This window comes from Blastomyces gilchristii (genome assembly GCF_000003855.2).
Source record: "Blastomyces gilchristii SLH14081 genomic scaffold supercont1.15, whole genome shotgun sequence".
Classification (NCBI taxonomy): domain Eukaryota; kingdom Fungi; phylum Ascomycota; class Eurotiomycetes; order Onygenales; family Ajellomycetaceae; genus Blastomyces; species Blastomyces gilchristii.
Genome location: NW_003101668.1, coordinates 1,546,819 through 1,563,929, shown reverse-complemented (window position 1 = coordinate 1,563,929; position 17,111 = coordinate 1,546,819). Strand labels below are relative to the sequence as shown.

The following is a 17,111-nucleotide window of genomic DNA, read 5'->3' as shown; positions in this document are numbered from 1 at the left end:
TATCAGTCCAAACAATTGCATAATATTTGACCACATCCTTCAATGTCATATCCAATTTCCGACCGTGCTAGTTGGCAAATGTCCACCCAGGTGGCATTCTGTCTGATTACATTGAGGACGTCTTCCTCTTGCATTTGATGCACTGCATGATCGGCAATGAAGAGTAGAATGATTTCTGTTGCCCAATCTTGATAGAATGGGCTCCACGTGCCCATCCCATCCAGGATGGGAAAGAGGGGATTCAAGGTCCTTGGTGTCCATGGCACTGAGGATTCCGACATTGTTTGATTGTCAGGAGCGAGGTTTTTGGTTTAAGGAGAGGAGTGAGGTTTTCAGTATAAAGATCTTCTGAATCAGCTGTGGTCGGTGGAGGGTTGTCAAGATGGAGATCAAGAGTTGCTAATGTTGAGTGATGTAGTGGTCGCGTGTGTTGGCGAAGGTCTGATAGTCACATGTTCCTGCATTTTTGAAGGGATCATTCTTGAATGTCTTTGAGATTCTTGTTCCAACGATTAGAACCCGAGTAGGCAATTATATATATATATCCCCTACATCATGGAATGTTATGCAATCGACTTGAAATTCAACACTGGTCTTAGACAAAGTACTGATCCGAGAGCGCCATCAAACCCTTTAACCTCCCTTATATATTACTAGCATCCTGCAGCGAGCTATCTTCCAAAGATACCACATTTGCTAACAAGCCTCAACCGCTCGCTTACGCTCGCTTTGCTGCCGCGCTTGTGTGCATATCATCAAGAACACCAGGTGAACCTGGAACTGGAAAGCGACTTCCCCAATCTGTTTAGTAGAGACAAATTAGTCAAGGGCGAAGTGGAACGTAACGCTACTTAAAATGTGAACTCTTGTTGGTGTGAAGAGAGGACTTTTGATCAGAATGCAGTAAAAATGTAATGATGCAAGGCGGATCTGACGGAAGACTTCGCATGTAAGCAATGAAAGATAATGTGGGTAGAATGCGATCAGGTGGGCGCTGTCACTGTGAAGGAAAAGAAGTGGAAAAGGAAAAAACAGCGGAGATTGCTGAGATTAAATATCCTTGTGTCAGGAAAAAGAGGTTATACACTACTGAACGCCACCAACATCGTATTACTACAATATTTCTCATCATCATCAGCTTACTACAACACTTGTCTAATACTCGCTTATGCTAGCTCTCTTGACTCACACATATATTTTACTATAAATAGCTCTATCTTTTGTATGAAATAGATATATTAGAAAGGACACAGATAATATAACAAGCAGATCTTGATACACATAAGATTCATATGTCTTCAACATATTCATCTGTGACACTCAATCCGACAGTTATGAGCCCAGTAAGCAGCATCTGAAGAGAAGCGCGATACACTGATCCCAATCCTCATTCAAATTTGATAATAATCATTCAAACTGAGATGATCAATCCTCATTCAAACTGATAACTATCATTCAAACTGAGATGATTGATTCTTATTTGTATATGAACCGAATTACTTGACTGTTATACCTGATTCACAGTAAGCAGTATCTGAAGAGAAGCGTGATTAGACTGGCCGGCGGGACCATGAATTTCACATTTAATCTCATTTGATCTGGTCTCATACATTTCTTGATGTGAGTCTCACCAGAACTAAGTCTTAAAAAAATCTGAAAATGAATCATTTCTGAGAGAAATGATGTGAAAAATGACCAGATTTAATTCAAGAACAGTGAAATAAGAGTAATTTCTCAGAATAAACTATAAAAGATAATCATTCTTTCAAAATCAGAATAAGACTGAGACTGAAGATTAAAATCAGTCTCATTCAGTTTATTCAGTGATTACTTATATAATCAGAATTTGATAATAATTATTAATAATACTCATGAAATAACTAAATGTTGGTAATTACTACACCTACCCTAGTCACGTGCCACCTCAATCTATTTATTTAGTGTAACTCGCGTAGTTAGATTACAACATAATAATGTTATTCTTTAAGAGATTATGAAGCTCTTCATAAGCAATGAATAACTGTAATAATGTGCTAAATTAACATCTTCATGTGTCATTACAAGTGTGCCTAGATAATTTATTAATTAATTGAACTCATGATGAATCTGAGATTGAGTGAAAAGCCTGACTTAATGAAGAATTACATGTCAATATGTAGAAGAAGAAATTCACAAACATCTGAAGTATAAGAAGAATTGAGTGTGAGCTTATCAACATCTATAATGAACTGAAAAGTGACTGTCTCTGAGATGTTTGAGCTGAATAACATAATTATGAAAGAATAATCTGATGAGTTCAATAATGAATATAAAGACTCAGTTGAAGATATCAGTGAGATATCAGACAATACAGAGAGCTTAAGTGACTGAAACAATAATAACTCTGTAAGTGAGAAGACTCACATGAGACTAGAAATTGCAAGACTTCAGCATGAAGTTGAGTGAATGAAGACAGACAGAGATAAAAATGAAGAGCTTAGTACAGATTTGATAAACTATCTTTAATAGAAGAGTAGAACATCTGCATTGATAAAGATTCTTAATAAATTCAGAGATTAAGTAAGATCTATAAAGAAGTCTATTATACTCACTGACTTTGTAAATTATTCTATATGAAAAGAAGAGATTCTGCTCACAGCAAGATAATCTGAAATGAATGATATTCTTAATAATAAGTAGATTAATTCTGATGAGAATGTCAGTATGAATATACAATGTTTTTAATCAGAATGAAATATCTGACTATATAACTACATATAATCTGCAATCATCTCACAGGCTAAATCTTACTTTATTATACTCAAGAAGTTTCAACTATTTACTTATTCTCTATGATCTGTTATAGAGAATAATTTCACTGAGAGGCCTGCTGTCTGCAGAACTCATCTGTTTCAAGAATTGATTAAGATAATATCAAAATCAAAGAATTCTGATCACACATTTATTAAATGTTTAATTACAATCAGAACTGATTATATCTGATTGAGATATAATGTTAAAGATTTCATGTTTTTTAACAGACTTCTTACAGAGATTATTAGTAAAGATTGATTGTCTTTTATAAAGAATCAAATGAATGTAATAGAGAAGAATAAGAACACTAGAATACTTGAAGATGATTTCATGAAATTGTATCAAAATATTCTTCTACAATTGCCAGCTACTGATGAATCTCTCATCTCTGATGAAAAAACCCCTGCAAATAATGCTCAAGATTTCCACAGAAAGAATAAAAAGAATAAGAAGAAGAAGAAGATCTCTGAGAACAAGAACAAAGATTTCATCAAGCTGGATAGAAAGAGTAATAATGCTATTAAAACATATTATCATTATCAGAAGATTGGCCACATTCAAACAGATTACTGGTTGAAATTTCCTGAAAAACACTCTACTAGCCGCGGTAAGGATAAGAATAAGAATAAGAATGAAACAGGCTCAGCGTCAGTTCATAATATTGTTAAGTAAGTATTTCATATAACAGAAACAGTCTATTCTACTGATCAAACTAGCAAAGATATCTGAGTTCTGAACTCTGAATCTGATGCTCATACTACATCTTGCAAGAATCTCATATCAATAGTGCTGCAGAAGATTAATGTCATATTGAAGATAACTGACAGATTGATAGCTTCTGCAACAGCTATAGAGAAGGTGAATATATCAGTTGAAGAAGTGAATCTGCTACTGCAGAACATCTGCTACATTTTCAAGCTGAAGATGAATCTTATGAATTTTGAGAAGCTTGTATATCAGAGCTATACATATAAGTAACTAATCTATGAAAACACTCATTCAATCTTACTAACCTCTTCTGACAAGATGTTGAGTTTTACTGTTAAATTAAGTGATAAGAATATCTACATTCTGAAAAAATAATCAATGACTAGAGACTTGATTCAATTTGCAATACTAAATAATGAATTTAAATCTGTGAAAATTCTACAGTCTGCAGAGAAAAAAGATTCTCTGCTAGCATTGCTTAATATGAATATCAAGATTGTTAAACACATAATGTTACAATGACATCAAAAGCTTAATCATCTCAATCCTGTGAATATCACTAAATTAGCAGCAGATTCATAACTGAGAATGAGAATTAAGAGTGACAGAGCTTTGCTATTCTGTAAGACCTGTGTACAGATAAAAATGACACATTCAACATTTATATCAATGATAAGAACTGTCAAACCTGTGATGAGATTCTTCATAAATCTCGCAGATGATGATCATACACTATATGATGAAATCAATCTCTCTACTCATGAAGGAGCTAATTATTGAATAAGTATTACAGATAATGTCACACACTACAGATGAATTATTCTTATGATGTCAAAGAGTGAGATCACTGTGTGTTTAATGATCTTTATTGACAGAATTGAGGTCACTACTTAACATTGAATTGGGACTTTACACTGAGATGATAGAGATGAATTTAAAAGTGATGAATTAAAGATCTACTGCTGGCAGAAAGAGATCATATATGAGATCACTACATCTGATACATCACAGTTCAACAGCCCTGCAGAATATGTCAATTATATTGTAAATGAAAAGACAAGAAGCTTACTATTTAATAGCAGACTCACAAGAGAACTTTGAGATAAAGCTATTCAAGTCACAGTTATAATGATCAACACATTCTCAATATTAATGAAGATTTATAGATGTCAGAGAAAGACTTCATTATTCTCTTTTAAAGCTTGAACAGGTGTTCAATCTTCTACTCATTGAATATGCAGATAAGAATGTAAGATGTATAAGAAGAATCTGAAGATTATCAATAAGCTCACAGATAGAACTGACAGTAAGCAATGATAATTAGTTGAATATTAAGAACTGCATTAATATCATATCTGGAACCCTGCAACCTGAAAGTTTGAGAGTGTAAGAGATATTATTTTTAATAAAGAATTGACAACAGAAGAAGCATCAGTGAATATTATTAGAGAAGTAGTCAAACTGTCAGAGAAATTGAATGTTCTTGACACTATGAAGAGATGATAACACTGCCTTCTAAGAAGACTTGCAAAGAATAAACCTGATATTTTAAAGATGCTTACTGATAGTGATATGAACAGTGTGCTGAAATCAATATATCTACTAGATAATGAGACAGAACTTGTCAATGATGATATGAATAATTCTGTGAATGATGAAGATTCTGTACTCAGTGTTCTTAATGACTGTCTGATCACACTGACAGAGGTCAAAAGAAGTCATGACTGAGAACATTGACATCAGACAATGAGAAAGAAAGTGAAAACTTTTGAACAGAAGAAGATATATATTGTTGTTGAAAAGACTCTGAAAATGAACATTCTTACAGATAAATAAGTGTACAATTAGAAGTTGAATAACAAGGATGAAATCATTTACTTTAGAGCTTATTGAGTAGTTAGAGAATTTCTACAACAATAAGATATTTATTATAATAAGTTGTATACAGCAGTGGTGTCTGAATCTACATCATAGAGCTTATTTAATATATCAACAGCAAGGGGTTGAAAAGTCAGATTGATTGACTATGTATCTGTGTTTTTGAATGGAATATTGCCTCAGAATGAGATGATATTTATACAACTACTCACAGAGATCAAGCATGATTGTGATGAATTAGTAGGGCTTGTACATCAGAGCTTATACAGAATGAAACAGACAGTAAGAACATGATATTTTCTTACAACAGAACACTTGATAAATCTAGAATTCAAGATCTTATCTTATAACAGTGAATTTCTCTATCATTTAATTCACAAGTTATTCTTGACACTACATGTCAATGACTGTCAAATCACAGGGCCTGAAGAGAGTGAAATTGAGTGAATTTTAATGAAAATCAGAAAAAGGTTTGAGACAAAAGAAGTTAAACAGGATAAACCTTATCTAGAAATGAAGGTTAAATACTGAGATGAAAATCTAGCAGTTACACAGAGCTGTTATATTGAAGAAATATTGAAAGATTTTGAAATGAATAAGGTCAACCCTGCGGGGATCTCAATGATGACAGGCATACAACTGAAATTTTCATCTGATGAGAATGATGAATTGAATGATGACTTTACAGCTATGAGATATTGTCAAGAATTGAAATCATTGCAGTATTTGATCTCAAGCAGTCAGTCAGACCTGGTATTCACAGTCAACTATCTCTCACATTTTAACTCACATTCATACAAAGCATGTTGAGCAGCGTTGAAGCATGTTCTATGTTATGTTAAAAAGATGAAAAACCATGACATATTATACAAGAAGAAGATAGAAGATGATCTGAGTTCTGTAACATACTGTGATTCAGACTGAGCAGGGGTGAATTCTCAATATAAATTGACTATCAGCTATGTTATATTGATTAACAGATCACTGATCTCATAATGATTGCAGAGACAGATATCTATTATCAAATCAATTATAAAAGCTGAATATATTGCAGCTAGCAAGGCAGCTTGTGAGATAATCTGATTGAATGATATGTTATATGACACTGAGTTGATGAATGATGAAAAAGTGAAAATATGCTCACATCTATAAGTTGATAATAAGGGAGCAATTGATCTAGCAAGGGGAGAATTCTTAACACAAAGGTCATGTCATATTGAGATTAGATATTATATTCTCTGTGATTTGATTGAAAAAGGAGAAATCATGATGAAACATGTTGATTCTACAGTGAACATAGCTGACAGACTCATCAAGCCACTGGTGAAGCCTGCATTTGAAGATTTTATTAAAAGAATTGATTTAAAAGAGATTAGAAAGAAATGATTGAATGATAATAATGATACAGTGAATCAGTGGATTTTGCATGTATTTCTTGATTTTTACAGTTATTATCATACAGACGCCTTTTCTAATAAGGAAATCAGGATCTGATTGATGTAATTAATTATTATTGCATATTTAAAAGATTTGAGAATGAGAGAGGCCCCGGGTGGCGGCTTATAGGCCACGGTGTAGCAAGGGAGAGTGTTGGTGATTACTACACCTACCCTAGTCACGTGCCACCCCAACTTATTCATTTAGTGTAACTCGCGTAGTTAGATTACAACACAACAATATTATTCTCCAAGACTAAATACATTCTTGTATAAGTTTATTCTTTACTTTCTTATAAAAACTACACTTCTCTGATATACTATAATCAGAGATATTAAACTATCTGATAATTTCATATTTTATAATCATGAGTTTTTTAATTATTTCTTCTTATAATTGTTCTCAGTAATAGTAATAAATATTTTAACTTGAGTTAAACTTTTACTTTATTCTTATCTCTATTAATAAAATTATCAGAATATCATATATTATTAGTATAACAGTTAAATATATACTCTTAACAATTTTTTATAACTTTAGAATTGATTTAATATGTAAATTTATCAGATTATCTTGAAGATAGTAGTTAAATTCAGTTTTATAAGTATATAGTTTTATCTGATTTTCAGTTATAATTAATATATACATGTTCTGTTTCAAAGTTAGTATTATAGTTCTATATAATATAAAGTATTATCAAAGATCATTACTTACTAGAGAATTATATTTCTGTAAGAATAAGTACTCACAGGTGATTATTCAGATGTTTGCAGCTTGATATAATATGTACTGTTAACTACTAGAAGTATTCATGATAGAAAGATAAAATGTAGAGATTAAATATATAATAGCATTTAAGCTGAGTTATAAATAGTATTCATGAACTTCAGTCTATATAGTTGTGTGTAGTCAAGAGCTGCTAACTCTATTAATTATATGAGAGATAGAAATAGAGATAAAGAATCTGTGAGAAGTGAGATTTCTTATATATCTCTTTCTCTCTAAGGCTTCATCTGTGAAGTCTTTCACTGAGTGACTTTATAGAATCAGCTTAGCACTGCAGTGATACTCACTAAAAACTCTTTATATTTATAAAAAATCTTAGTGAGGAAAAATCTCTTATTACTGTGAAGAAAAAAGAGTCTGTCACTTAGTTTCTTATTCTATAAGATTCTTTATAATTTACAGATTCTTCTCTAACTATTACACAGATTTATCTTGTATCTTTTATATAGAAGAATTTCAGTTGACTCTTAATTATTTTTATAAGATTCTTATATAACTATTACACAGATTTATCTCACAGATGAATCACTCTCTGTGAGATTATTCTCATCAAAGAGAAGTACTCATAGATTAATCTTTCACTTATTCTCACAAATCATTATTCTTTAACACTGTAGAATTATGAGGAATTTTTCATTCTTTTATCAATTCTATAGAATTGTAGAATTAAAATATCTGTAGTCTGTAATCACTCTTTATAGTTATATAGAAAGATTTAGATCTGTAATTTATAATCACTCTTTATTTACTAGAGTGATCTGACTGTTCTATGAAATCACTCACAGTATAAGTAAATCTCTCTAGAGTAGTATAAATATCTCAGATCTGTTCACAGAATCTCATCTTCTTTTCTCTTTTTCTATAACAGCTCTTATTCTTATAAACTGTGAGTATTCTCATTCATTCATAAAGTGTTTTCACTCAGATAACAGAGAGAGAGTGTTTCTAACAATATTTATATATTAATTCAAGAACTTTTTGAGAATAAAATTTTTTTTAATTCTAATATCTTTATAAATAATGTCTAGTCACTGCTGAGCTTCTTGTGAGTGTCTCTATAACTTCTCTGATCACTTTTTATCAGCTGATAAAGCAGGAATATCATTATCTACAACAGTATCTTTATCTCTCTCAGTCTCATCACTGTATCTGATCTTCAGATCAGCAGTCAATCTTATATCTCTCTCAGATCAGCTTCTGACTCTAAGCAGTGCAGTCTCTCTCTTTACTGTAAGTCTTCTTATAAGTAATTTCTTACAGACTCTAGCTAACAGTTCTTATAAAGCTCTCAGTGTTATCAGTGTCTTCTGCAGTCTCACAGATCTACAATCACTCTCTCTCTATCTACACAATCTCTGACCAGGCATATGTAAATAAGTCTAGGTTTTCTATCAATGATTCTCACACTGCAGTGCATTTTCACAATTTTATTATTAATGAGAGATAAGTCTCTAAGTACTTATAAAATTCAGATAATCAAGACAATGCAAATGTCATGAATTTGTGATAAGAGTTAATCTGAACAGATGAGCTCTCTCTTCATATCTCAATTATTTTCAGACTGAATACTTCAGTATAACTGAGAGAGTGAATACAGCTTCATGAGAAATATCTAGTTATATACATAGATAGTCAGTTTTCAAGACTCTGCTGCAACTGTATACACTCTGATATTCAGCTTTTTTGAAGTCTGTGCATTTCTGATAATCTTCATATTAAATATAACAATTGTCTGTATCACAGATATAATACTCTCTGCTTCTTTAAAGAAGAAAATTAATAATTGTGAGAGAATTGAGTGTTACAGATATTAAGAATATGAGTGTAAGTTTTCTTTATTTTTTCTTTATTAATCTCTAGATTGTGTTCACAGCTCTGTTTTTATTTTCTTATTTTTTAGCTTTAATAAGAATATAATTTCTTCTTTTCTTTATATACACTGTGAACTGTTTATCTCAGTAGAAACTCATTATCTTGTAGACTAGAATTTGTAAATAATAGTGTTAATATCTTTATCATAATCAGATTCTTAGTAAAGACTGTATTATTCTGACTTATCAGAATTGATAGTATGAAAGTCATGTCTCAGCTTCTGCAGATGTCTTATCTATTTAGATAATTCTCAAGTGAACTTATTCATCTTATCAGAATACTTTTATCACTGAATCTTGAATCAGAGCTTGTAATCTCACTTCTCTGAGTTAATAATCTCTTTAATCTGATATTCTCTTTCACTCTCTAGTACTTTATAAACAGAGTGATAAGTCACAGAGTTCTCTTCTAAGAATTTCTTATATTCACAGAGTAAAGAGATATAAAAAACATTATATATTTATAACTCAGATAACAGTTTCAATCTATAGAATTATAAACTAACTTTCTTTATAATCTTATAAAACTCTGTTTATAAGAGATTCAGCTTCTTACTAAATCTCTATATAATAATATTTTCTAAACTTAGTCAGACTCTATTATCTTTCTTGAAACTCTTTATAATATGCTTAAAGTCATAGTATCTTTTCTAATACTCTTGAGTCTTTCTTAACAATTTATGAGCTTTCTTCTGAATCTTCTGAATTCTCTCAGCCTGTTCACAGACATTATCACACTCTAGAGTATACTCTCACAGATTCATCAAGATTATCTGCAGATGAGTCTCAGTGAGTATCTCAAAGAGAGTTTTATCTGTGCTGACATACTTTGAGTTATTATATATAAACTCTGTAAGTAATAATCAGTACACTCAGTCATTCTGATTATAATTGATAAAAGTACTGCAGATACTGTTTCAATATACTTATTAGATATTCTATCTGATCATCTGTCTATTGATAAAAAGTCATACTTAGATCTCATAAGATCTTCAGTATAGTTATCAGATTAGACTAGAACTCTTCTGTGAAGATTGATTCTCTGTCTGAGATAATATTCATAAACAACTCATACAACTGAATCACATTATAAATAAAGATATAAGTTAAATTCTTTGACTTCAAGTTCTTGCAGATGAGTATAAAGTGTGTCATCTTAATAAAGTAATTCACTATCATCAGCACACTGTCAAAGCAGGCATTATATATGTTCTTACTTTCAGAGAGACTTATAAAAATATTCATTTTCAACTATTCTCAAGATTTCTACAGAATGAGTAGAGAAGTAAGTTCTTTATATAATCTGAATCACACTATCTATGAATTCTGATAAATAGTATAAAAATTCACTATCTTTTTTACAAGTTCTCATATCTTCAATCAGAAGTATTTTCTTACAAGTAACTCATGAGTTCTAGTATCTGTAAAATGACTTACTAGAGAAGAGTTATAATACCTTTTAATAAGTTCTATGTATAGAAAATTATTCATAGATATATAAATTCAGTTCTCTCTTTATAAGAGATTATTTAAGTCTCTTCAATTCTTTATTTCTGCAGAGTTAATCTCTGCTGTGAGCAGTTTTTAAATATACTGAGTATATTCATTCTTCAGTTGCAGTTCAGACAATCTGAATAGAAGATCTTATAAAGACTTATACTCTGTTTCTTCTTACATCAGGTCTTTCACAGTACTTCTCAAAGTCTGCAAACTCTTCAGATTATAGATATTCTCTTCAAGAATTCTTATAGAGATTCTCAGAGTATTGACTCTCAGTGTTATAGAGAGTAGTTATACAGACTTCTTCTCTTTCTTTTTCTTCTTCTCTTATAGAGAATTGAGAGACTCTTCAGTCAATCTCTTCATAATACTCAGTTTAAGTATCTTATAAAGCTTTTCTGTCTTCTCTAGTCTCTCTATATCTGTCACTCTAGTCTTCTTAATATAGTCTGATCTGTGAGAGAATCTGTCTGCTGAGTTCTTAGTTTTCTTGATATATTCTATCTTGAATCAGAACTCACTCAGTCTCTGAGCTCAGTAAACCTGCTGCTGTAAGAGTTTCTTAATTGAAGTAAACTGTTATAAGCTATTATAATCAGTTCTAATAGTAATCACTATCACAAGATTCTTAAAGTAGTGATATCAGTGATGAAAGAATTTCACTATTATAAGAAGCTTCTGATTATAAATATTATAGTTAATCTTCATAAGTTGCATCTTTTATAAGAAAAAGACTACTAAAACTCAGTTCTTATTTAACTGTAGTTATGAGACTATTTGTGAAATTATAAAGAAGAAGATATCTGTCTTTAATATAATTAAGAGTAAGAGATCAAAGTGAAATAGTATCACTGCATCTGTAAATATCTGTTTTAATTTTATAAAGATCTTATAAGCTTCTGAGATAAGAAAGTTCTTACAGCTCTCTCTTCTTAATAATCTTTTCATTCTTCATTCATAGAATGACTTCTTCTTATTTTCATTCTTCAGTATGTCTGTAAGAGTTAAGAAGATTCTTATAAATACAAAGATAAATTATCTATAGAAATTCACAAAGCTTAGAAAGATCTGAATCTTATAAATACTAGTTAACTCTGATTATAATAGAATAGTCTTAACTTATAAAGATTTCATCTGAATATCATCTGCAGTGATTACATATTCTAGGAAATTAATTTAATAAGTACTGAAGTTACACTTTATAAGCTTAATATACAGTTCTATCTTATCTAAGATCTTCAACATACTTCATATATACTCAGTGTGTTCTTTCTTCTTTATAGAGTACATCATCACATTATTCAGATATATTATTATAAAGATATTCAGATATATATGAAGTGTTTTATTAATAAAAGACTGAAATACTGTAGAGATATTAGTCAGATTAAAAGACATTACTAAATATTCAAACAATCTCAGTGTAGTTCTAAAGACAGTCTTTTATTCATTCTCAGTCTGTATTTGCAGCTGTGTATATATATTAATTACATTCAGTTGTATGAATATGACAGCTTCTGTGAGACAGTTGATTACATTCTCAATCAGAGATAGAGAATAGTAACTCTTTATTATCTTGAAGTTCAGATTACAGTAGTCTACATACAATCTGAGATCTTCATTCTTCTTTTTTATAAATATCACAGAGACTCTCACAGAGGTCTGTGAAGATTAAATAAAGTCATTCTTCATATTCTTCTTTATATAGACTTATAAGACCTCTGTCTTATAATAAGAGAGCTTATAGATTGATTCTCAGAAGAGTTTCTACTCTTCTATCAAATCTATTATCAGATTCTTCTCACAGTGAGAAGAAAGCTCAGCTGTCTTTACTGAGCTAAATATCTCTGCAAGATCTCAGTATTTCTCTGATATCTGAAGCTCAGTTTTCATGACTGTGAAGTTCTCAGACATTTATAAAGTTATTATATAGATGAGCTTATCTTCTCTAACTAACTCTACAGCATTAACTGATTCTATCTCTGTAAGTAAGTCTGTTAATACTAATTAGAAGTATAAATCTGACTTATAAACAGCTATGTACAGATTGTGTCTTTGAAGTTATACAAGTCTTAAGTACATGTTATCTGTGATATTTATAATAATCACAGTTTCTGTAAATCTTCTTCAGATTCTGAAGAGATCTTGTAATTTAAAAATAACTCTTATAAGTTTCTCAGCTCTCAGATCTGAGTTCTCATACTCTGCTTATTATAAGAGCAGATTCTCAGTTTTCATTATTCAGCTTATTCACTCTGTGAGCTTTAGAGACACTATAGTGACCTGAGATTCTGAGTTTATTAATACTTCTCATGTTTATAGAGTGACAGTATCACAGCATAGTCTCTCTTTACAAGTAAGCATTTTTATCAGAGAAGCAACAGATTCAGATATCAGCTTTAAAACTCTTAAGAAGGCTGTTACTGACTCTGTCTATAACTTCTCAAATTTCTATTTTGATTTGTCTGAACAGTTTATACAGAGATGTTCTAATTTAGAACAGATGAAGCAGAGTCTCTTTTTCTTAATCTCTCTGTTATATACTCTATTCATAGAAGCTTATAAAGCTCTTTCTCTCTGCTCAGCAGTCAGATACAAATCTCTCTATATCTTATTATCTTTTTCTGATAAATCTGTTCTCTGTTATTTCAACTTTTACAGAACTAGTCAGTGATCTACTCTCTACAGATCTGTGACTCTTACAGTGATTCACAAGCAGTGAATAAGAGTCATCAGTTTCTTCAGAGTTAAGAACTTAGAGTCTTACTTAATAAGCTTATTCTACATATCTTTATTCAGCTTCTTTATAAATATTATTATTCAGATCTTGTTTCAGAGCTCTGTTTTCACAGATCTCAATTCATATCATAATTTTATAAAGCACTGTAAGTAGTCTTCATCAGATTTCTCACCTCTTTTTCTAATATTGATAATTACAGCTCAGATGTTCTCTGTTCAGCTTATAAAGTCTCTCAACTTATTCTCTAGATAGATCTTAAGAACAGATTAGTGAGATCTCTTGTAATCATTCTCTAGATAATTCAGTCAGTTCTTGACTTTAATGTAGTAGAGATCTGTTATTACATAGATAATAGCTTCTTCATCTTTTATATCACACAGTCAGACTTGTAAGTTAATTTCAAATACAAACTTATAAAAGCTTTTATAGATTGTGATTTAATAAGTAATCTTAAGTAATCACAGCTTAAGAAAGTTTCTTTTCAGTTTATAAGTATCTCTGAAGATCATGTCTAGAAACTCAGTTCAAGAGTGTTTACAGACAGTAAGCATTTCTTATAGAAAAATAGCTTGATCTCATAGAAGATACTCAAGAATGTTCTTCACTGAGATTGATTTATTTATAAGTTCAGAGAGTTTCTCTGTCACAGATACAGAGAATGATATTCTGTAAGTAATTAGTAAGTTCTCTGAGACTTCTTTTATAAGAGTTATTTATAATTCAGATGACTGCTTCTGAGTATCTGCAGTAGAGTTCACAGAGATTGAAGTATACAAGTTTCTAGGTCTTTCAGTCATAACAGATGATTGCTGACTGACTGAGCTTGAAATGTAAGAATAAGTGCTCATAGATAATTATTCAGGTGTTTACAGCTTGATGTGATATGTACTATTAACTACTAGAAGTATTCACAGTAGAAAGATAAAATATAGAAATCAAATGTATAATAGTATTCAAGCTGAGTTATGAATAGTATTTGTGAACTTCAGTCTATATAGTTGTATGTAGCCAAGGGCTGCTAACTCTATTGATTACGCGAGAGATAGGAATAGGGGTAAAGAATCCGCGAGAAGCGGGATTTCTTACAATTTCACTATCTTCATATCTTGAATATCTGCTTATTCAAATCTCTGATAGTTGATATTATAGTAGTCTTAGATTAATTTAATATATAAGTCTCATTTCTTCTCTATTCAATCTTAAGAAGTATAGATATTAATTTAACAGAAGAAATCTAGTAGAGCTGCTATAGTATAGTACTCTGTAAAAGATTGTTCAGTTTTACTGTAAAAATATATCAGTTTATCTCTTACAGTAATAATAGCCTGTACTATAGTATTATTTCAGACTGAATTTCTTTTTAAGTGATTTAACTGCTTCTCAAGATAAGTAAATAAACTATTATATATTTATCAGACTGACTGCAGTATTGATATATAAGTGATTAAGACTGTCTTTATTATCTTATAAAACTGAAACAGTAAATTAATTATATATTTCAACTGAGTTTACTTTATATCAGAAAGTTTCAATATCTGAATCTTTTCTTAATCAGTGTATTACACTCAATAATTAATTATCTAATATAATCAAAGAGTCTGAACAGCTATCTTATATATTAAACTTTATTATATTCTAATATTCTGTATTATATTCAGTGATATAACTGATTTATTTATTTATTAAATATCATAGAATTATTATTATTATTTAGAGAAGATATAAATTATATTAATAATATTTCAAATCTGTGATATTTAAATTATTAGTCAATCTATTCAAAATTAATAGTAGTGTTATTAAAAAGTATTATTAAAAAATAATATTAAAAAGTATTATCAAAAAACATTATCTTTTATAAAATGAATATAAAAGTTACTTAAGTAATCACTTTCATCTCATTCTCATCTTAAGAATCAGCTATCTTATTATTCTTTATCTTAATATTAAGATTCTTTATCAGTATTTATATCACAAGTTGAATCATATGAGTAATGCAGAGAATATGACCTTATTTATTATTTCAGAAATATAAAGTCAATTTTTACTTCAAGCTCTCTATTATAGTATAGTTATTCACAGTATTATCAGTTATAATTATAAGAAGACTGAGACTAATATTTTAATAGTTATTTTTAATCACAGTTATTAATATCTCTATTATATAATTCTTAATATGACTACTGATTAATGATTTAAATTCAATTAATATCTCTTAATAAGTTCAGTTCTTATCAATATAATAACATATAACTCTTATAAATGTAAGATTATTTATACTAGTTTATATATTCACTGTAAGAGATACTCTTCAATAATTCTTCAACTCTGATTTTAGATATTATATATTAACATTATAGTATATCTTGAGATTGAACTGAAGACAGAATTAATGTGAAATATGAAGATTTAAATTAAGTATTTAAAGAAGTATTCAGAATTCAGAGTTTTCAATTAATTAAAGAGAAAGATTCAGAGATATATATATATAAAGTAATTATTCACAGAAGTTATCAGATGAGAGTTATGAAATCAGAGTACTGATATATAATTATTTTCACATAATTTTCTTTAAATTAGAAAGTTAGTGTTATCAAAAATTATTATCTAATAGAGTAACTTATCAGCTAAGTAGTAATTTTCTGATTATTTTTCTTTTATTATCTATATTCTGATGACTTCAGATGTTAGAAAATTTCTTCAGAGTTATGATCAGTTTATAATGAATATTTCTGAATAAAGTTATAGTAATTATAGTAGAGAGATAACTCTTCAGTAATTTATAATATAATCTATTAATAATTATTTCATTGTTCATCTCAGTGTTTGTGTTAAGTTTTTCATAAATTTTATAATCTGAAAGTAGATATGAAGAATAAAGTAATTATTTATCATAATTAAAAGAGAGTATTCTGTATTAAATTATAAATAATATAGACTTTGTAATTCACAGTGATTTCTTAAAGAGTTTATAAATCTTCAATAGAAGTAAAAGAAGTGAAAGAAGTGAATTTAGAAGATATGATAATAATTTAAGAAAGATAATAATTTATTTTCAATAACTGATCACTAATGTGTATAAGAAGAATTAATATAAGAGAAAATAATCTTATTTCTTAGCTTAGTTATAGTTTTAGTACTAACTCAGATTGAATATTATCAATATATAAAAGTAAATAAATAATCTTGATTAATCTCTGTCATATTTCTTGAAATATATTAATATTATGAAAGAGAGTGTTACTAAATTACATTATCAGATAATATCATTAAAAATATATTAATATTATAAATATCAATATTGAAAAAATATTGATACTTATACATTATAGTGATTTATGAATCATGATAGTTAAATATATATATATATATATATTGTTCCTGACTTGATTACAACT

General features: G+C 29.4%; 1 protein-coding gene across 1 annotated transcript; it reads right to left on the bottom strand.

Moving 5' to 3' along the window:
* Positions 1 to 2: 2 nt before the first annotated feature.
* Positions 3 to 281, bottom strand: BDBG_17477 (uncharacterized protein; the record flags this gene model as incomplete). Its single annotated transcript, XM_031725185.1, has 1 exon — positions 3 to 281. The coding sequence occupies one exon, from the start codon at positions 279 to 281 to the stop codon at positions 3 to 5; it is 279 nt and encodes a 92-aa protein (XP_031579739.1).
* Positions 282 to 17,111: the final 16,830 nt, after the last annotated feature.